We start from the raw sequence: 22288 nt of genomic DNA, 5'->3' as shown, positions 1-22288 counted from the left end.
ACACCAGTGCAGCCTCAGTGTCTAATAGATGCTCGAGGTGTTTAACAAATGAAGGGGTGACTGAAGGACCCGCTCTGAGCCTCAGTTACCCCTTCTGCAAAATAAGGAGATAGGGCAGCGCGAGCTCGGAAGGCCCGAGTGCTTGTGAACACCCCAGCAGGGAGGTGGGTTCAGGCCAGTGCCTGCTGAGCGTCCTCTTTGAACACCTGCCCCCTTGGAGCAGAGTCCGGCTCTGGCAGCCGGTGACATATGCCAGACTGGCTTGAAAAATTGAGGCCACGGGCTGAGCCCCCCCACCCCATCAGGCAGCTCAGGGACCCTGAGTGCACGGCGCAACCCCAGGGACTGTTATCAATGGCCTGTTGCTGTGTTTGGGGGTTTGCCATCCTCACACGTAATTATGAAGCACAGCACTGAGTGAAGGCACAGGGCTGGGTCAGAGGAAAAAGAAATACTTTATCCCCGGCGGTGACAATGAGTGAGCTGGGGACGGAGGCAGGCCATCCATGTCTTCCAGACTCCCTCCTGCCCCGCAGTCCTGTTCAGTGGTCTGTGGAGCTGGCAGCTGGTCCCCCCTGGCTGCCTCTGCGTGAGGGACAGCAGCGTCCTAGCACTGTCTTCTGCTTTGGAGTTTGGAGCTGAGGGTCCCCAAGGGCATGTGGCCATTAAGGGCCATCTCTTCCTTGGCCTTTTTCTGACAAGGAGGCTTTGCAGGTATCAGTCTTGGCACTTGGCACTGTGCCTGGCAGAGATTGAACGAACGAATGGGTGAGTTAGTGAGTACACAGGGTACATGGCCCACGAGGGCAAGAATTTCCTCATGTGCCCAGATCCAGTAGCTGCTCATTAGAATCTTTTGGGCAATGGGCTGACTTGAGGCACGTGGTACACACCGAGAGACTGTGGCAGGAAGATGCAGAGCCCCGAGAGCCCCGGTCCAGGGAGAAGGGGCTGGGTTGGGGTGAGGCACAGGGCCGTGAGCTGCATCCATACTGTCCTCACCATGGGCGTGGACCCTCCCTGCTGTCCTGTGTTCAGTGTGGCCACGGAACCTGTGCCACATACCCGAGGTGCCTGAGCTGAACCCACAGAGTCAGAATCTTGGGTTGGGCCAAGAAATAGCACATCTGGAAGTTTCCAGGGGATTTGTGATGCAAATTAAATATAGGAGGCATTGTCCAGGCTGCTGGGTGGGTTCCTGCCATTCTCACCCGCTCTGCTGGGCGGTGGCAGGGAGGCAGACAGCAGGCTTCACTCGTGAGGCCCCTGTGCACTGTCCTGTGAGCTTCCCTACCCCCCTGTGAGGAGGCTGAGACCACCCGTCACCTACGGGAAACAGGCCTAAGGAGGTGATGAACTTGCCCAGGAACACTGTGTAGGTTCGGGTGAGGACCAGAGTCTGGGCTGGTGAACATTATGCTGCCTCCCCGGTCCCCTCTGCTTTCCTGCTGGGTGTTTCCCCTAGTGCAGGGGTTGGGAACTTTTTTGGCTGAGAGAGCCATAAACGCCACATATTTTAAAATGTAATTCCGTGAGAGCCATACAATGACCCGTGTACCTTACGCATTATCCAATAAAAATTTGGTATTGTCCCAGAGGACAGCTATGATTGGCTCTAGCCACCCGCAACCATGAACATGAGCGGTAGGAAATGAATGGATTGTAATACATGAGAATGTTTTATATTTTTAACGTGATTATTTTTTTAATTAAAGATTTGTCTGTAAGCCAGGTGCAGCCATCAAAAGAGCAACGTCTGGCTCGCGAGCCATAGGTTCCCGACCCCTGCCCCCCCTTCCCCCGCCCAGCCAGTCCTGCCCTGCCCCCCACCCAGCCTGAGCTCTGGTAGGGAAGCACAGGCAGGGAGGGCAGCTTTCTCTCTGGAGGAGGCTGGTTTGTTTTCATTTAAAGACCTACTACTGTGTTGCCCAGAACCTGGAGTTACCTCCAGCCGGAGCCCAGGGAGTTTGGTGGCTGTAGGGTGGGTCTCCTAGCCCCGAGCTCCCTGCCCCCACCCCAGCTTACCCGTCAGTGGCTGTCACCTGCTCAGCAGATGGCAGACTGGTGGCACCTCTCCCTGGGCTGTACCCAGATTGGCTCAGCCGAGTCCTGATTGCCCCTGAGCTAAAGCCATCTGTGCCTGAGAGAAACCCAACATCGGAGAGGAGCAGACGGGTCCTCACCACCCCTCCAGGTCGTGAGGAGAGAGATTAGGGCTTGGGAGCTTTACCTGGCCCTGCAGAGAGAGGCTGTCAGGGCCTTCTCAAGGCGGAAGTGCCCCTGTCCTGCCACATGCTCTCCTTGAAGCCGTTCCTTCTGCTCTGTCAGCAGGGAGCCCCGACCCCTCCCTCTCCCTAAGGCATCCGACTCCCAGGGAACCGAGGAGGGGTCACCGGCAGGGACAGTCAGTCCCTGCCCCTCAGCTCCTCCTTGGGTTCAGCCTCACAGCTGATAGATGGAACACATCAGAGCTGGACTGAAAAGTTCCTCCCAGAACACGAGGTGGAACTGTTGTAAAGTAACTAAATTCACAAATTCGCAGGTGTTCGTAGAGACACGTAGTTTAAATAAGTTTTTGAAAAGTTTTATTAAAGGAGGAAATTTATTAAATATGCTGGCTGCATGTGGCTGACACAGGGCAACAGACCCAAATTGTGCAGTCCCCAAAAACAGTTCAGGGACTGTTTATATACTCCTAATTATACATGGGAGGGGAGGAAACCTGATATTATGGCATAAGTTTATACCTTTTGTTTAGAGATATATACATTAATTATATGTTTTTAGGAGGGGAGGGGTGGTTTCCATGGGAACAAATGCCTGCGAACTGTCCATCAGCCCAAGAAAAGATTTAATTCTTTTCTCCCTACACCTGGCTAGCCATTGACCCTTCCCCCATAGGTATCCAAGTCTCCTTCCTCTTTTTGTATTTACAACATAATGCCATCTTGGTCTTATGCTAATTACACAAATATAAGGATTATTTTCAAAATCTCTGTTTGTATGCCTAGCCCAAACCAATAAAATGTTTTTTAAACTTCCTAAAATATTAATATTAATTCTATAGCTTTTAGCACCTTACAACAGAACATGTGGAATTAATGTGGGAACAGGGGTCCCTCTTGCCTACATGGTCTTCCTGAGACCTTCAGCACACCGGGCATTTGATATTCCAAAGGAGGCACTGTTGTCTCCCACGCCAGAAAACTCGTTCAGAGAGGGGCAATTCTCAAATCTCAAGGTGTCTCTGCCTCTATGATGGGGCCAGAGCCCCTGGGGACCGGGGATGGCCAGTTCAGCAGACGCTGATGCTCTCTCTATCCATGCCCCTGGCCTTGGGCCGGAGACCAGCCTCTCATGCTCCCTCCACCACACTCCCTGGCTTTATCGGGATCAGGGGGGAGGAGCTTCACAAAGGGGGTAGAAGGTGGTCCAGCGCTGAGGAGGGTGATGCCCCAATCCCAGGTCACCCCCTCTGGAGGCACATTTCTCTGGGTAATGAGGACTTTTAGGGAAAAAAACACCACCAACAAAAAAAAACCCGAGCACTGCATTGCAGTGTCTCTGAGAGCAGTGTGGGCTGCCTGGCTGCTGTGTGGGTGCCACACGTCCTCACCCAGCCTGCACCCAGGACCAGAGGCAGGGAGAGTGGGGCACCAGCCACCTTGCCACCCTGCTCCAGACTGAGGCGGAGGCAGAGGCGACAGCTGTGGGGCAGAGGGCAGGGGCATGGTGGCCAGGCTGGGAGGCACTCCCTGGGCCCTGGCCTCTGCTGCATCTCGGCTATTGTCACAACACCCTGGTTATCTGTCATCGAGGGCACAGTTAGCTGAAACCAGCATGTCCCATTCCTGACACCAGCCAGGGTGCCCTTCTGTCCAAGAAGGGACATGGCAGCCTCTGTGTCCACTCAGCTCCGGTTTCCTGGCTCTCAGACTCAGAGCTGGAAGGGATCTGAGAAACTGTCCAGTTCAACCCCCTTATTTTATTAACAAGGAAGCTGAGACCCAGAAAGAACTGATTTGCTCATGGTCCCTCAAGGACCAGGGGCAGAGGTGGTACAGGAGTGACTGGGACAGGCTGAGTGACACCCAGTGAGAGACCCCCAGGAGAGGACGGTGACTTCCTGCTGAGGGGTCATGAATCTATAGATTGGCTGTTCACAGCAGCCATGAAGAACAGCAGTGTCCACAGTGGTGTTGCATACTAGCCCTGTGTCCCCCATGCTCAGAGCTCCTGGCGAGTCCCACGGGAGCCCCCACACCTGCCCTTGTCATGTTGGCTGCAGCCCAGCTTCCAGACCTGGTCGGGGTGATGGGGGCTCGCAGGGCCTCTGCCCACTGTTACTTTCAGCTCTGGACCAGGGTGCTGCTCCACTGGGGCGAGAGGGGGGCCAGGCAAGGCCAGGACCCCAAAACCAGCTCAGGGCCCTGCTGTGTGAGGGGCAGAGGGAAGGACACAGTGAACCACCAGACAGTCCAGTTCGCAGAGCAGGCTGACTGCTCCCCCTGGGCCATGCAGTCTTCCACCAAAGCTGCCTTGGGAGAACAGCCCTGTCCAGGGTCCTGGCCTCCACCTTCCAGGACCAGGCACAGGATGGCCTGGAGGGGGTGGGGGTGGGGTGCAGGGAGACCGAGGCTTTCTGGGTGCTGGGCACCTCTTCCAAAGGTTGCTTTTGGGACCGCCCTCATGGGTTGCCCGAAGGCCACAGTGAGCACCCCTCTTATGGGGTGTGTTTGGACGAGCTGTGCTTGAGGCTGGCCCTGCCTCGGTCTGACCCTGGAGTCTGGACTGACTGGCTCATATTTAGGGTGAGCAGTCCCTCTCTAGACATCTCGTTTCAAGGACACAGACACACTGGGTCTTGCTCAGAGGGTTTGGCCATGGAAATCTCTGGAACAAGAGTGGGCAGAGCGCTTTGAACTGGATGGCCAGGGAGGCTGTGGGGCTGTTCTCAGAGCTGAGAACTGTCACATCTGCCACCAGGGGTGGGAGCCACAGGGAGACAGACAGTAGTTCAAGGTAAGGACATAGACTCAAACGTGCGTGGGGAGGGCTGTCTCCTAATGTGGTGGCTGCCCACTGCTGGTATGTGCACGCAGAGCTGGTCCGTCAGGGATACAGGCAGCACAGTGGCCCCCTTGGGAGAATGTGCTTCTTGGATCACATGACTGAAGATATCAGTCCTCAGGAACAATTAGTTAAGTCAATTAGCTCATCCACTTATTTATTTATTTATTTATTTTTTCTTTTTTCATTTTTCTGAAGCTGGAAACAGGGAGAGACAGTCAGACAGACTCCCGCATGCGCCCGACCGGGATCCACCCGGCACGCCCACCATGGGGCGACGCTCTGCCCACCAGGGGGCGATGCTCTGCCCATCCTGGGCGTCGCCATGTTGCGACCAGAGCCACTCCAGCGCCTGAGGCAGAGGCCACAGAGCCATCCCCAGCGCCTGGGCCATCTTTGCTCCAATGGAGCCTTGGCTGCAGGAGCGGAAGAGAGAGACAGAGAGGAAAGCGCGGCGGAGGGGTGGAGAAGCAAATGGGCGCTTCTCCTGTGTGCCCTGGCCGGGAATCGAACCTGGGTCCTCCGCACGCTAGATCGACGCTCTACCGCTGAGCCAACCGGCCAGGGCCATTAGCTCATCCATTTAAACAGCAGCTAAAGCACCAGGGCCTGAAGACCATTTGGGGAAAGACACTCAGTGATTTGTACTAGTGTCTCCTCAGTTTCCCCAGGAAGCTTGGCTGTGGCTGGGCAGAAGGCGGGCAGTTTCCCCTGTTCAGGGCCTGGAGTGGGAGGCAGGGAGGGACCCTAAGCTGTTTGGCACCAGAAGCCCCATGGCCACCCAAAGGCCTCACCCTTCTGGTAAAGACATGGGATCTTCAGGGCCCTGAGATGTCCCCCCCAGAGAAAGGAACCAAGCCAAGGTCACATGGCAGCCTAGTCTGGGAACACACCCTTTTTCTCCTCGCTCCATGAGTAGACTGAACACTCTATGAGGACCCAGAACCCAGGTTCCCAGCCTCAGACTGGGACCTCTTCCTAGGGAGAAGATGTATAATAATCCCTACAGTGGACCCACAGAGGCCCAGGGACATGTGGGGACAGGGTCACAGCCTGGCTTACCTGAGCCACCCCACCTCCACCCAGACTCCAGCCCTGCCTCTCTCTCCACCTGGAAGTGGCTTGGCTGGCCATGATGGACACCACTGCAGACTCCATCATCGGCTTGTGCGGCTTATTGTAAAATGCACCTCAACTTTGTGATTCTGTAAAATGGGTACAATAATATGCAAATAGAAACTTACACCTGAACATTTCAGAAGAAAGGAAGGAGTGTTTAGAAGTGTTCTGTAGCTTCTTTGATGTCAGGTAGGAATCTGTTGGGTGGAGAGAACTAATCGGCATTAGAGTCTAATAGCCTGGGATCAGATCTGGTCATGGCCACTGACTAGACTAGGGCATTAACATCCACTGAACAAGTTTCCCCCACAATTTACGAGTCAGTGACTCCAAAGGTGTATCTCTTGTCCCAGCCTTCTTCCTGAACGCCAGGTCCTTGTTCCTAAGTGCCTCCTGGGGCTTCTTCCTGGTCTGGCACAGGGTCTGCAAACTGAGCCCTCCTAATGAGTGACATCACCGTCCTCCAGTACACATGAGCCAGAGACCAGAAGCTGCTGCAGCTCCTCTGTCCCTGAGCAATGCATTCAGTCACCAAGTGAGAAGCCTTCCTTCTGGATGCCACACCGCCCCTCGCTGCTCTGGCTCTCCTTAACCCAGGCCAGTTTGCCTTTCACGGAACTAGAACCGACTGCAGGGTGAGCCCGGCCTCTGTGCTTCTGCCAACGCTGGCTACACGCTTCACTCCTGGCCACACAGACTGAGCAGAGGATCTGTGCATGGCCTGGGACTAGGAAGGAGCTGTGGTCTCTGTTATCCCAGGAGCCTGGGGGAGAAGCGAGGCTTGGAGGAGCCATTAAGTAAGGTGGGCAGGTGAGGGAGGAGATAGCACCATGAGGAGAAGGCTGGGGGCAGATCACCTCCTCTCCATCATCTTTTCAGACCTGGTTTCTCTCCCAGCAGGAGCTCACGTGGATTTGCCGGGAAAGACACCATTCACTGGTCTCTGTACATCATCCCTAGTTTATAAGTGAAATCCCCACTTTGTAATGGGCAAGAAAGCTGAGGCTTAGAGAGGTTACACAACTGCCCAAGGTCATGCAGCATCCAGGCAGCAGTGCCAGGACTCGAAGACGCTGAGCCTCAGAGCCACTGAGATCTGTGGCGTGCTGTGCCAGTGGTAGCTGGACAGGGGTCCTTTCCCTCTTGGCGCTTACAGCCAGTGGAGGGAAGATAAAAACAAGAAATGACAAGGGTGACAAGTGCTATAGAGAGAGGCACAGGGTACACAAGGGAGAGGGGTCTGGGACCCGAGACTGGCAGGTAGCAGGCGTGGTGACCTCGGCAGGGAGGTCGCTTGTGCATAGGCTCTGTGGCAGGAAAGAGCACGGCCTGCCAGGACTGAGTGGTGGGGGAGAGGAGCCACCTCTGGAGATGCTGGCACAGGAAGCCTGTAAGGACAAGACAGGTAGGAGGAGCACCTGAGGAGGAGGAAGCTAGAGCTATACACCTAGCCCATATGGTGTGTGGGGTCAGCTCTGGGGTCACAAGCCCAGCTCCACACCTGACCTATGCACCAAACTCACTGTGGGATCTTGGGAAGCCTTTGGGGGCTTCCTGTGCCACGAAAGTGATAGGTTGTCCTTCTCTGCCTTGTTGCTACCTGAGTGTTTAAAAGGCTCTGGGGCCTGAGCTGCTCTGAGCAAACAGCCGCCTCCTCCCAAGGGACCACAGCGCTCCAGCTCCCCATCTGAACCCAGCCCGCCCCCCACCCCGGCCGTCTGTGCACATGTCCCCTGACTCTACTGCCCCCCTTCCCCAGCATCTGCAGGAAGCTTATATATAGTTAAACGGCTAATTTTAGAAGGAGTGGACATAAACCTGCAGAAATGCTTTATATTCTGTAATTAGACCCTCTTTACTGGAGGCAGCTTTGAGGAAGACTCAGGAATCTTCCGTCCGTTTTAGGAGGAGGAGCTACGGGGTCGTCTCATCCAGCCCCTGCACCGGAGCCGCACTCACTGCAGTCTTTAGGGGAAGCTCCAGCTTCCTGCAGGAGGTGGTGTCCTGGGACCCTCCGCACCAGGAAATCCCAAACTTCCCGCCCTTTCCTCCCTCCACCCCGCTAAAGCGTTAGGGGATTTCAGAAGCATTTCTCTCCCCAGGGAGACGGAAGGGGCGCAGCCTCAGTGTGGGAGACCAGCAGCGGGGTCTGGGGTGCGGACAGGCGGAGGAGTCCCTGTGCCTTCCTGCCAGTGTCTGACCTTGAGCCCTGGGCCCTCAGGCTCCTTTTCGTTTCCGAACACTGGCGGGGAAGAGGGGTGGGGGTGGGAGTGGGAGTGGAGGTGGTGGGCGGGTCTCATGTTTCATTCCCGGCCCCCGGCCCCCAGCCGGGTTGTGCGGGCGGCGCGCTGCCTGACAGGCTAGCAGCCTGGAAACCCCTGAGTCAGCTCTTTCTGCGGCCGGGGCTGCGACGAGCGAGCTGCAGCCCAGCACGGAGCCGCAGCGCCGCAGCGCCGCAGCGGCCGCGGGAGGGGACGGGGACGGGGCGCAGAGCTGGCGGGAAATTCCGGGGCTCCCGAGTGAGGTCCTCCCAAACCCTCACGCATGAGGGTCACTTCCTGGGTCAAACCCCAAACTTGGCCCCTGGTTCTGAGTGTACAGAGCAGGAGCAGCAGAAAGGGGCTGCTGCCGGCGGTGAGGCGAGCAAGGGGCGGGGCTGGTGGCCTGACACCAGCAGAAATTCCACGCTTGGCGGGGTCCTGCGGTCTCAAAGGGTGGGCGCTAGGGACTGAAGTCGAGGCAGAGGAAAGGCGCCGAGGTTCGCAGTCCCCCTGTCCTCCTGCCTCGAGAGGGAGGGAATGCCTGGTCTCCCTGTGCTGGGGACGGTGGGGCCCGCCTTCCCCAAGACAAAAGCAGTGGGAGGGCTGGGTCCCCTACGGCAGAGCCCTGTGATGGACTCCTATCAGGGAGCCAGGTCGGGGCCCCGTGCAGATAACACTCCCTACCACACACGCCCCGGGCTCCTCCGCCCCGCTTTCTCGGCTCCTCAGGAGGCCGGCGGGGAACCCGGGGCGCCAGCTCGACTGCACCCTCTGAGCCTGAGGCTGGGCCGCCGGCTGTCCGAGCTCTGGGGCAGAAGGAAGTCCACCTCCCGGCCCTCCAGACTCTGCCCTTTGTCTGCCTCCCTCTTTTCTTTCCCACTCAGGAAACCTTCAACTGTATCCCCTGAAGCAAATCTGCTCACTCCTGCCCACCGGCCCCACCCCCAGCGGATCCCAGCACCCAGGAGGCTTGTAAAGGCGGTGGGCAGCGTGTGCTGTAAGGGCGTTGCAGGAGCGAGCGGGAACCCCTACTCATTGTCCCGCGGGCTCTGGGTGCGCTGAGCTCGCCTCTCCACCCCAAACTTCTATAGGGGCGCGCCAGGTGGTATCCTTTCCCCCACCCGCGCGCCTCTGCATACCTCCTCCCTCCCTCCCCGCCCACCGGCGGTCCCTGGTGGAGAGGGGCTCCGGGCGCGCGGGGGCGGCTCCTGCGGCGGGGATCACCCTGGCGGGGCCGCCCCGCACCGTGTGCAGGCGGATGTGAGGAGCATGTCAATTGGTGGCGGGGGAGCGGCTCGGGCAGTTACTACCGCAGAGCAAGCGCGCGCGAGGAGCCGGCGGAGGAGCCGCAGCGGCTCGCGGCACCAAGGGGCAAAAGGACCCGGGCCGTCCCACCGTTCGTGCTGTCCACGAGCTCCGGCCGCAGTGCGGCGGGACGCTCCGGGTAAGAGGAGTCGGGCGGGACGCTTGCGAGAGCAGCCCGTGGTCCAGAGCGGAGCTGTGCCGCGGCCATCCCGAGGGCCTGGGCACCGGCGGACGCAGGCAGGGTCGCCAGACTGGGACACTCGCACTTTCTGGGCTTGGAGCTCATAGCCGGATAAACTAAATGCAAGACGGAGCGGGTGGTAGGGACTGGTTCCAGAAGTCCACTCGCGTCGAAATTGCCAGATTAGTCCCTCCCGGAATGGTCCTGGGGTTCCCCTCGCCCTCGACCTGGTTCTCCTCGCCAGAGCCCGGGACGGGCGCGGGGAGCAGCCAGGGGCGGCTGCGGCATCGCACTGGCACGCGGACATCGGGGAGGCTACGACGCTGGGGCTGAGAACGTGGGAAGGCGGGGGGTGGGGGATGAGGGGAAAGTGGGTGCAGGGTGCTTGAGACCTCCCCCGTCCCCGCCGCAGTGGGGAGGAGCCGGAGGGCCCACGCAGCGCGGTGCTCGCGAGCCCCCTTGCGCAGAGCAGGGCGCGTTGGGGACCCTGGCGATGCGTACAGCCGGCTTCCCCTCCGCGTCCCGCGCCCTGCCGCAGCCATCCGCCGTCCAGGGAATGGATGGGTGGTGGCATCTTCTGCCCCTTCCTGTCCCCAAAACTTTCTCGTTCTCTAGCAAATGCTGCGGTTGGGGGAATTGGAGGGAGCAGGGGCTCTAGGATCCTGTCCAGGGGCGGAGTTTGGAGAGACGGGTGGGGGATGGGAAAGGGGCCACAAGACAGTAAGAGCGCATGCTCTATTCAGTTACTGTGTGACCTTGGACAAGCTGCTGCACAACTCTGAACCCCAACGTGATGGAGGCGCTTAGTGATGAGGAATGGGGACAAGGTGGAGACAGGGTGGTTGGATGAAACAACCTTCGGCGCTCCTACTTTAAGTCTGGGCCCTTAGGAATCTGTTGCCTTCGGTGGCTAGCCAGTCTGCTGGAACTCAGCATCTACTTCCTGGGGACAGGACAGCAGGCGGTGGTGGGGGCTGTGCACTAGCAGTGTTCCAGGGGAGTCAGGAAGCTTCCCTTCTGACCTGGCCTATGACCTTGGACACGCATTTACCTCTCTGGGCCTCAATATCTTCATCTGGAAAATGGGGACTTGGAATAAATGGTACCTGAAGCCCCTCCAAGTTCTGACAGGTGCTGGCCCCAGCATGCAGGTGAGACCTCCTGAAGGGCTGGGATGGGGTGCAGCCTGACCAGCAGCACTCCTTCGGTGACCCTGCTTCTGCGGAAACTGTAGTTTCCTTTCCCTAAAAAGCCCTCATTCACCATCTCATCCCACTCAGAATCCCCAGTGGTGGTGAGGGTCTGCTTCCAGCAATGCCCATCCTCTTCAGGGTGCAGCCTTCCCTGGGGAGAGCTCTCTGGACAGAGGAGTCTGTGGGTTAAAGGGGGTTGTCAAGGGCCTCCCAAGGTCATGCAGTCTGACCTCTGGTTCTAGGCAGGGCTTCTTCCACCTCAGACTACATTTTTTCCAACTGAAGAAATCATTAGAAAGACCTGCACTACCACAGCCCATGGCTTCCCACTGTGCAACCTCACAGCCTTCCCCAGGAAACGCTGGCCTTCCTCCTGGAGTGAAGGCTGTTGTGTCTTCAGTTGAGAGAAAGCAGTGTCTTCTCACTGGATTCAGGCAGGAAGCCCGAGTTTAGTTCTAGGCTCTGCCTCCTGTTTGTGCCCTGTGTGATCCTGGGCAAGCCCTGGTTTTTCTCTCCTCACCTGGAGATGGAGAGGGTCAAACTAGATAACCTCCTGGGGCTCATCCCACCTGGCCACTCTGTGGCTGAGGTTCTGGGCTGGGGTCTGAGTAGCAGAAAGTGGGCTTGGCTGGGGGGTGGAGCAGGTGGTCTCCAGGAATTCCCAATGCATCCCCCAAAAAACTACTGTCCCCAGAACAAGACAATTTGAGACCAAATGCTCTGTATGAACAGAGCCATGTTCCAGGCCCTGCATACCCTGGTGTGAGTCCTAAGACCCTGGGTCTGCTGGGTATTAGCTATGTGACCTTGAGCAAGTTACTCGACACTTTTTTGAGCTTAGTTGTCAAATGCAATGATAACCATAGGGGTGTTTTAGGGTTATGTAGAATGCTTAGTAGATGCTGAGCTCCTGCCTCCCCAGTGAGTGGCAGCTGCGTTGACAGTGACAGGGAAGGCTGGTAGCAGGCAGCTGGCACCTCATTGTGGACTGTGGGACAGTGGCTGTGGGCCTCAGGAAGATCTGCAGACTTGCAGGGTGTTCTCCCTAGCAGTTTACAAAGCTTCCCTGCAGGGTGGGAACAGCAGCTCTGCCTCCCTCTTTATCTATGTGTCTGGCTCTGTCTCCTTTTCCCTCTCTCATTCTGCAGTAGTAACTTCATAGGGAAGAAGAAACTGCTCCACTTTGCTACAGTCTCACACCTCCCCCCCACCGACCCTCTGCCACTCTGGTCTCTGCTGTTAGGATAAGGCCTGCCTTTTGCTCGCTCCCTGTGCCTTCCAGGAATTAACTGACCGAGGCCTTGAGGTTGAGGCTGGACTCCTGAGTGGCAGCCCGAGGCCCATCTGCACCCAAGCAGAGGCACTAGCTGGGCCTTGGGGGGCTCCCTGGGTGCCAGGATGCCGTCTGGGACAAGATGAACTGGAGGGGTGGGCAGAGGGGTAGCAGTGTGCTGTGTGACCTTAGGCAGGTCATACCTCCTAAGCCTCAGTTTCCTCATTTGCAAAAGAAATGTTGGTTTAGATAAATCAGTTCTAACCGTGTTGATTCTGCCTTTGCTGAAAGGTGGGAGGGCAGGTTTGTTGGCATCATTTGGACCTCACATACTACCCCTCAGGCACAGCCCTTTGACAGCCTGCAGAGATGTCATGACATCTGGTTTTCAGCAAGGATGCTGACGGTCAAGAGCAAAGGTTTTGCAGGCAGGCAGATCCAGGCTCCCACCCTGTGCTCTCCTATTAGCTCCATGACTTTGGGCAAATACCAAACATCTCTGAGCCTCAGCTATCTCATTGTGAAATGGGAATAATGTTATCTACTTCTTAGGGCAGCTCAGGTTAGAGGAAGGGCGGGGACAGAGCCCACAGTCCTGCAGTCACCACTATGCGCAGGCTTCCGAGGAAGTGCCCCAGTTTCCCGTGTCCTATCCTGCAGGCTGCAGGACTTTGTGTGCTCTGGGCCTCATCCCAGGGCCTGTGGAAGGGGAGCATGGCCACTGGGCCACCAGAGGCTGCAACTGAGTGTGAGACTGTCAGAGGAAAGCCTGGAGGCTCACAGAAGGCTCACAAGCCCCAATGTTGGCCAGAGGGGGAGGACTAGACAACAAGGTCTTGGAAAAAAGGGCTGTGCTGGGTGTGTGGAACCACACAGCAGGAGGCAGGGAAAGGGGCCCTGAGGTATGATGGTTTTGATATGGGGACACTGAGGCTCCGGGAGGGGCACACCTGCCCAGTACTACACAGCACGTTAGCACCTGAGAAAGGGCTGCACCTGCCCTTGGAGACCCTGAGCTCAGCACGCTGTCCGTTCTCCGGGCAGTTTTTCCATCTCTTATGAGGTCTGCCTGTGAGGTAAAAGGCCCCTGCAGCAGCAGCAACTCGTCACTGATAGGAAGGAGTCTCCTGAGTCAGACACTGAGATTCTCACTTGCCAGACTGGAACAGTGAGGCTCCCCCAAAACAAAAGGACTACCCCCTGGTGGCCCAGAGTCAGACCCCATTACCTGGCCAGAGCCTTCCTCAGGCCTCACGCTGCTCATCTGAGGTCCCAAGATGCCAAGTGTGAGAACAGAAACCCAGTGAAAATGGACACTGTGTTCTTCCTCTCCTCGCCCTGCAGACAGCCAACAGACTGCCCTCTGGGAGGAGGAAAACGGGCTGCCTCTGCTCCTAGCACCACTGGCAATGGAGAGTGAGAAAAAGCCAATATTTGCCCCAGGCAAAGGACAGGAACTAGTCTGGTTGGGATGAGGGCTGGCTGCAGCATCCCCCCATGAGCTCTTGACTTCTGACTGAGCCTTTGGATTTGCTGCATTCAGTAACCCTTTGTGCCCCCCCCACCTCCTCTCGCTCCCCAGCCCTGTTTCCTAATAAATCCCCCTTATTGTTGGAGCTGCCATGTCTCCAGTCCCCAGCTTCCTGGAGGAGGCCGGTGGGCCCTTTGTGCAGATGCCTAGAGCATATGGGCCATGGCATGCTCGGGCAGGGCCCCATAAGCTGCAGGAGGCCATCTCCCCTGTTGGGAAGTGGGGGAGGGTGGCTGAGCCCAGAAAGGACGGGGAAAGTCCTGGGCAGGTGGAGGCAGCCTGTGAGTGTTTTTTTCTGCCTTTGTTTTGTTATCTTTCCGGGTTTCTTCTCAGCATCCTGATCCCTGTTCTCTGTGTTCTGAGGTGGGGAGCTGTGGGGGAGGGGAGGAGGCCCAAAGCTCCCGCTCTCCTCAATGGAAGTGAAATTCCTGAACCCTCTGCAGCTGCTGGCTGCCTTTCTTTGTGTGTGTGTGTATGTGTGTGTGTGTGTGTGTGTGTGTGTGTGTGAGTGATGCTGCCTGGCTGGTGGAATCATCACACCTTTCCGATTTAACCAAGGTGCATTGGGAAGGTCCAGGCTACCCTGCAGGAGGGATGTTCAGGTGAGCTCTGAGGAAGGACTTCCTGCTGTGGGCACCGCTCTGGTGAGCTCTCCAGGTGGGATGCTGTGGCTGTGGCCGTGGGTCCATCACACTGTCTTCACTCCAGGGAAAGAACCAGCCACTGTTATGTGTCTAGAGGTCAGGGCTGCCACCCAAGACTAAAGCTGGTCCTAGGGCTCCCAGATTGATCCGGGGGCTGGCTGGCCTTGGAGACCAGATAGACAGAGTGACCACCCAGGCCAGAGAGGGGGTGGGGAGGAGGACCATGGGTCTGATCCACATCCTACTGACCTGCTGACAGTGTTGAGTTGATTAGGTCATGGTTCTCAGATATCGTCACCAAAGTTCTCTGCCAGGGTCCACAGGGACACCAGCTGCAGGTGCCCCAGCCATGACGCCACACTCCATGGCCCTCCTGCTGGTCATCTGAGTGGCAGGTGTGGACCAGGGAGGCAACTTTATGTCAGAGGATTCAGTGCCTGGAAATACCACCTCGAGAACCCTCCTCAGAACCTTTCCCCAAATATCACATGACCAAGAGCCCCAGAGCTGAGGTTGTTTTGCCAAGGTCACCTCCAGGGTCAGCCATGAGCTAGAGTCCAATGCATCCCCCCTGTACCTCTCCCCAAGCCCCCTGAAGGAAGCTCTGGGAAATAACTAGACATGTAGGATTCTGGTTCAGTGCCTGTATCCTATGACCTTGACCTGGGCCTCCAACTTCCCTGGACATCTTTGCTCAGAAGGTGGAAGGACTTGGAATAGGTAGCTGGGAGAATGCCTTGAGTTTCCTCCCTGTGGGAGGGGTGAGGCTTTCCCAAACATATTCAACTGCAGACTGGTCTGAGCGCAACCGGGATTAGGTTTTAGGAGAAGCATCAAGAGGGAGTCCTGGCCTTGGAGTTGCACCACATGAAGTCCAAGGTCAGATCCTAAGGCTGAAGAGTCAGACTTTGGGCAGTGACTAGATCTCCGAACCTCACGAGCCTGGTCTCTGAACTGTTATTGATACTCTTTATGTTACGGGGGGTGTCTCTATATTTCTTTTTTTATTATTTTTATTTTATTTATTCATTTTAGAAAGGAGAGAGAGAGGGGGAGAGAGAGAGAGGAGAGATAGAGAGAGAAGGGGGGGAGGAGCAGGAAGCATCAACTCCCATATGTGCCTTGACCAGGCAAGCCCAGGGTTTCGAACTGGCGACCTCAGCATTTCCAGGTCGACGCTTTATCCACTGCGCCACCACAGGTCAGGCTATATTTCTTTTTAAAGAGCTTTATTGAGATATAATTCACATACCCTACAGTTCTTACATTTACATGAATTCGGTGGTATAACCACAGAGCCCTACAGCCATCATCCCCATTTAATTTCAGGACAACCCTGCCCCCCACGCTGCACACAAGAGCAGTCTTCCCTCTTCTAACTCTTCTCACGCCCTCACCAGTGGATAATGAACTTTTTGTCTCTAATTTGTCTGCTCTGACATTTCCTGTAAATGCAGTCCCACGCCGTGTTGTTCTGTGCCAGGCCCCTTCACATGTGTCATTGTTCTTGAGGGTCGTCTGTGCTGCTAGTGTGTGTCAGTACCACGACTCTCTGTGTCGCTGTGTGGAGGCACCACGGTTCATTTATTCAGTGGTCGGTTGACGGTACCTCAGGTTGGTTTTGGCTGTCGTGAGTGAAGCTGCTCTGAACACTCACATAAAGTGTTCGGGAAGACACATTTTCCTTCCTCTTGGGTGTCGAGATCAGTCGGGTCGAGGGGGATGTGTAAAGCCAGCTCTTGTTGGGCCGGGTTCTTAGTGGTTACCTGGGTCATCTGTAGTGACCACCACACGCCACACGGTGGGGCTGTTGTCCCCATGTTGCAGAATGGGGAGCAGAGGCTCAGAGATGGGGAACTGCTTGTCTAGGGCAGTCAGCGACACAGCCAGGCCTGAGCCCCAATAGCCTGCCTGTCACAGGGAGCTGCCACACGGGAGGTTCCAGGAGGCACAGGGTCAGCCCGTCCCCAGCCGCCGCCTGGCTGGAGTCTGTGGGAGCTGGGCAGACACCCTGCATGTCTCTGTCCGACCTGCTGTGTGGCCTTTCTGGGACTTCCTGGCTCCCTTGAGCCTCAGTTCAGTCTCCCCAGAATGTCAAGCTTTCCTTGCAGCATAAAGGGGTGGCCAGGTCCTGTGGCTCAGCAGGTGATGTGCTGGTGTGGTGGGTTCCAGTTCTGACTCACAGAAGGGAAAGCACATTCTCTCCTCTGGGCCTGTCTTTTGTTCTTCAGGATGGGTAATCACCCGCATGTGGGTTCCATGCTGCTGCCCAGCAGCCAAGCCCAGGTGGACACCCAGGGCCTCGGGTCTCTTTGCGCTGTCACACTGCCTGCTCAGTGTGTGCACAGGCCAGGTGGGCAGACGGGTCAGGGTGGAGGAGGGCCCCTCCTGTGACCTAAGCCTGGACAGGGTCACCTCACCACGCACCCTGTGCTCCGCTGGCTCCCACATCTGTCTGCCGTCTCTGCAGCCCTCACACCATCAATGGTGCAGCTGGCTTCTGACGCTTGGCCCTTCTTCCTGGTTCCAGACCATTTGTAGGGAAGTGCTGAGCACGCATGAGTCTCTGAGCAGTGCCCCACCTTGTGCAGTCAGAGTGTTCTCTGGGTTCTGTAGAACTGACCCAGCAGCACCGGGGGTGCAGCCACAGCCAGGCGGTGCCTCCCGCCCTGTGCACCACGGTCTGTGACCTTTGCTGCTTCCCGAACTTGCTGGCCAGACCACCCACCTGTGAGCATGCCCCACAGAGGACAGTGCACTTGGCCCCGTGGGGTGGGAACCAGTAGTGTGTCTGTTTTATGGACCAGGAAACAAGTCCAGGACGGGGAGGGACTTCCCCAAGGTCAGCAGGCTGGCAGGTAGCAGGGGCAGGTTTTGAGCAAAGGCTGTCTCGTCACAAAGCCTGCACTGTCATCTGATAAGGAAGGGGTGAAGGGTTCTGAGGAGTCCCCAGGCCCAGGAACACCATGTGCTGTGACTGGGCAGGTGTGCTGTGAGCTAGACCCTCTAGGGCAGGTGTCATCCCTGTCCTACCTATCCTCTGGCCAAGCAGGAACACCTGTAAGCTCTTTCTTCGGGAACTCAGTCTTGTCATCAATGGGACAGGTGCCCACTTCCATGGGCTGAGGCTCCAAGCTCACCCTGAGAGACCGATGACCGCCAAGCAGCCTTCCTTCCACTGGTGGTGGATACAGCGTCGCCAGGTTTAGCTGTTCCTGCCTCTGGGATGATAAGCCGGAATCTCGGGCCCCAGCCCACTGCCTGCCATGATGCCTTCCACACCCACCTTTTCCTCTGATGAACCTCAGAGCATGGGTCTCTTTTCACTTGGCTCCATCTCCTGCCTGAACCCGCCAGCTCCTTCTGGGCCTGTCCCATTGCCCCCCACTCTCTGCTTAGTGCTCCTCTTCCAGGAAGCCTCCCCAGAGTGCTGCTCCCTGGTCCTTTGTGCTTTGGCCCCAGGGTCCCCCAGCAGGAGCCCCTGTGCACCCAGGGTTGGCAGCGCGGTGTGGGGTCAGACTCCTGCAGACTTGTTTTTCCTTTTGGTTGGTGTGTAACTGAGGCTCAGCAAGTGCACAGCTTATTGGCGTGTGTCCTGTGCAGAGGCCATCTCCGGCCTCTGTCACCACAGACGGCCGTCCTCACTTGCCTCTTCTCCCAGCCGACTGTCCCTCACCCTTCTCTTTCTCTGTGAATCATTTAAATGTTGATGTTTCCCCCTCTGGTTCCTTCTGCCCGCATACTGTCCTCAGGTGACTGTTCTCCAGCCCCCCACCTGTGCTGACTCCCCAAGCCACAGCCCAGCAGCACCTCCTCCTGGAAACACCCGCTCCCTGGATGGCTAGGGTTCCACCTGGCTGTCCTCGTGAGTCTGGGTGACCTTGCCTCATGGCATCTGGCTTGTCATCTGCAGAACAGGGCAGTGGCTGGAGGAGGATGCGGTCAGACCCTGGCACAAGAACTTGGAAATGAGAGCAAGCCAAATGGAACCCCAGCAGCCCCCGCCCAGGAGGCTGCAGTGCTGAGTGATGGACACCAGGCCCTGGGAGAACAAGCTGGACAGTGCGAGGCCACTGGTGGGCAGAACCTCAGAGAGGAGACTGGTCCAGAGTTGGGCCTCAGGGGGTGGGGCTAGACGTTTATTAGGAGATGCCCAGCTGCCAGGGCAGAGTCCTGCAGCCCCCCAGCATGAGTCTCAAGCTTCTGGTCCATTAGGAAAGGCCCACCCACTTCTGCTTGCGGGAGCCCCCCACATGCGCCCTGGTCGGGCCCCTCAGGATGGGTCGTAGGCATAATGTCTCACTTGACCTACATTGTTCCTGGGCTCCATGACCTCATGAGGCAGGTCCCATTCTCATGCTCACTTTACCGGTGGCTAAGCCACCTGTCCGTGCTCACATGGCTCCCAGAGCAGAGCAGAGACTGGCAGCCAGGTCATCTGACCTGGAGGAATGATGCTAATCTGTCACCTGGCTTCTCCTGTCATTTCCCGGCTCCTTCTCCTAATGGACCCAGGTAGAATTCCATGCTGGGATCGTCCAATTTGGAATTTCCCCACATCTCCCTCTTCCAGCCTGCAGTCAGTTTGAGGACACAGCTGCCCTCCTGCCTGTTTCCTGTTCCTGCCCCTGGTCAGAGGAGGAACTTGGCTTTTTCGGGGAATATAATTGTGCCCCCGGGACTTGCTTGACCCACTTTAGTTCCTGGACACTACAACCTGTCAGAGGCATTGGTGCTAATGGGCATCTTGTCGGAGTGAATGGCGTCTTTTCCCCAGGGCCTGCTCCCAGGTCTGGGAGCAACGGACACAGGCTGCATCCCTTCGGCTGGGCCTCTCCATGTGACTCACCTGTGGCAGAGCAGCGACCATTGGTTTGTGTCTCACAATTCCCACTAAACCCCAGAATTCGATCCCTCAGTGCTTCCCTAGCCTCCTTAGACAATGACCATGACAGTGCCCCACACTGCCCACCCCCCTTTCATAGTTGGCACATACCCAGGCCCCCAGGATCTCATGACCTTCTTGGGGACAGACCTCTGAGGCCCAACTGTGCATCCCCCACTTCCCATAGCCTGCAGCAGGCAGCCCAGGACCTGCTGGTCCCTGGGCTTCCATGTGTCCCCACTCAGGGTACCCACACTTCCCAGCCTGTGCCCAAGCATCCTGGTGCCTAGCTCTGGAAGACCCTGCCTGCAGGTGTGGGAGACCCTGTGGGTGCTGGGCAGTGGGGCACCTAGTGAAAGCCCAGGGTTCTGATTGGGGAGAGGCATGGGGTCAGAGGGAGCCCCCAGGCTGCTTGCTGGCCAGCTGCAGAATCAGTTCCCCCCCTCCCCCATTGAGCACACTCTTGCGGCAGGGATCACTCTCTTGGTTCTGCTGTGGTCCTCCTGAGGTGGCACAGGGGCGTCCCTGGGGCTCACTGGGGCTACCAAGGGTGGGATGGCTGTGCCACCATTCAGCGGGTTACTTGTGTACTATGACGGGACCCACATCCCTCTGGGGCCTCAGTTTCCTCATTTTTACTCAAGGCTTTGTTCTGCATTGTCTGCAGGTTCCCCAACTTGTCACTCTCCAGGACTTTGTTAAAAATATCTACACCTGTAGGGTTAGGGGTTAGGGGTTAGGGTTAGAAAACAAAAATATCCACACCTGGCATCTAGGTTCAAAGAGAACCTCGTATGGATGTGCAGTGCTGAGGGTTGTAGCCAGCAGGGCAGGAGGGCTAACCCTCACCTGGGGTGTGTATGCCCAGGAGGCCAACAGGCTGAGCAATGGAACCAGGGCAACACCTGGCCATCAGGCTGTGAGCCTCAGCCCTCTGCCCAGCCTCCTCTCAGAGGGCCCGGGATTTGCTGAGCTCAGCTTAGATGCAAGAGAAGGGAAATGGGTCATTGCAGCAGGAGAGATTGAAGTTAGACACCAGAAGGACTTTCCAACTCCTGGTTACCCTGGAGTGGGTTGTTTCCTCAGGGCCACTGACTACGTGATGGCGAAAAGTCCCTGTATTTAAGGATCTTAAATTCTAGTGAAGGGGAGATGGTGTGCTGTTGACAAGTGCTGTGGAGAAGAGTAAATCTTGGGGGAGGAGATGCTGGGGGTCATACGGGCCTCACTGAGCTGAAGCTGTGAATGTGCGGCACAGGGAACAGCAGGTGTCAAGGCTCCAGTTAGTGGGCAAGGACGTGGTTCTGGAAGGGGATAAGGACCTACCATTTTACAACAGGCCACTCTGCCTACTGGGCTGGGAACAGACAGGGAGGGGACCCCTGTGATGTTCATCTGGCCCCTTCCTCTCATCTACAGCCGTCCCTGCTGCCGCCATGAGGAACATCTTCAAGAGGAACCAGGAACCCATGGTGGTTCCTGCCACCACCACGGCCACAATGCCTGTCGGTCCTGTGGACAACTCCACTGAGAGTGGAGGTGCTGGAGAGAGCAAGGAAGACATGTTTGCGAAACTGAAGGAGAAGTTCTTCAATGAGATGAACAAGATCCCCTGTGAGTGTCCCCTGACAAAGGGGCACAGGGGCAGGATTGTCTGGGGTTTTTCCTAAACTGGGGTTTGGGCTGGATTATTGGGGAGCCCCTCAGGGATGGAGGATGTGGATTGGCTTACTGAAGGGGTCAGGGAGTATATATGGCCCAACATCCAGGGAAAAAAGTTCTTATACAGTTTAGAAAACTGTCAAAAGGTGAAACCACAAGAAGACGAAAAATCATAAAACAGAAGTCACTATTCAGGTCTTCCAGTCACATGCTGGAGTTACTTTGGAAGATAAACCAAAGCCCCACTGCTTTTGTTAAATATATATATTTATTTAAGTGTAGTTGGTAGATCATATTGGGTTATATTAGTTTCAGGTGTACACATAGTGATGGGCATTTGACACCTTATGGTACCCCCACCTTCTGAATTCCTGGCAGAGTCTGTGTGGGAAACACAGAGGCCCTGCCCAGGGGAGTAGCACCAAAGCAGGGGTGGTGACTCAGGACCACGGACAGCAGTCCAGGGTCTGGGCTCTTCCCACCCTGTCTGAGAAGAAGGGTCTCATGCTCTGCAGTGTGACCAGGTCTCTGTAGGTCAGACACATAGAGCCCAGTTCACAGTCCTGCTGTTCAGCCGGGTGCCATCTCAGTGTCGGCGGGCGTGTCCACGGGGCGGTGGGCCAGGTGCCCAGGAGAGGGCAGGTGAAGCACCTGTAGCTTACCTGCATGCTCAGGGCATGCTGTCACACAGTGTGGGGTGGGGTGGCAGGGGCACAGTGCCCACCAAGGCCGAGCACCACTGACCCTGGCTCTCTGTGGGTAGTGCCACCCTGGGCCCTGATCGCCATTGCTGTGGTGGCTGGCCTGCTGATCCTCACCTGCTGCTTCTGCATCTGCAAGAAGTGCCTCTGCCGGAAGAAGAAGAACAAGAAGGAGAAGGGCAAGGGTGCCAAGAACGCCATGAACATGAAGGATATGAAGGGCGGGCAGGTAGGGCTGGCGGGTGACGGGCCAGCAGCTTCCCGGGGCCTCCCCAGAGTGTGCCTGGCCCTCGCTGGCTACACCTGCAGGTTTACCTGTCTGCCCCCTGCTCATGGGAGGGGACCTGTTAAAACCTGTCTTTGAAAGGGCAGAGGGTCAGACAATGCATTGATCATAGAAGGGGCTCTTGGGACAACATGTTGGAGAGATACCCTCACCCCCCATCATGGGGGGGGACTGTGG

At 56.9% G+C, this 22288-nt stretch overlaps 1 protein-coding gene across 2 annotated transcripts in view; it reads left to right on the top strand.

Moving 5' to 3' along the window:
• The window catches only part of SYT2 (synaptotagmin 2), a 61957-nt gene that overhangs the window by 28947 nt on the left and 10722 nt on the right, over positions 1-22288 (top strand). For both annotated transcript variants that reach the window (XM_066239517.1, XM_066239512.1), the window contains exons 2-3: positions 20882-21076; positions 21888-22054. In XM_066239517.1, the coding sequence (XP_066095614.1) occupies positions 20899-21076; positions 21888-22054 (345 nt within the window). In that variant the 5' untranslated portion in view covers positions 20882-20898. The remainder of the gene's footprint in view (positions 1-20881; positions 21077-21887; positions 22055-22288) is intronic.

The sequence above is a fragment of the Saccopteryx bilineata genome, chromosome 1 (genome assembly GCF_036850765.1).
Source record: "Saccopteryx bilineata isolate mSacBil1 chromosome 1, mSacBil1_pri_phased_curated, whole genome shotgun sequence".
In the NCBI taxonomy this organism is placed as follows: domain Eukaryota; kingdom Metazoa; phylum Chordata; class Mammalia; order Chiroptera; family Emballonuridae; genus Saccopteryx; species Saccopteryx bilineata.
This window is presented reverse-complemented; position numbering and strand designations above follow the sequence as displayed.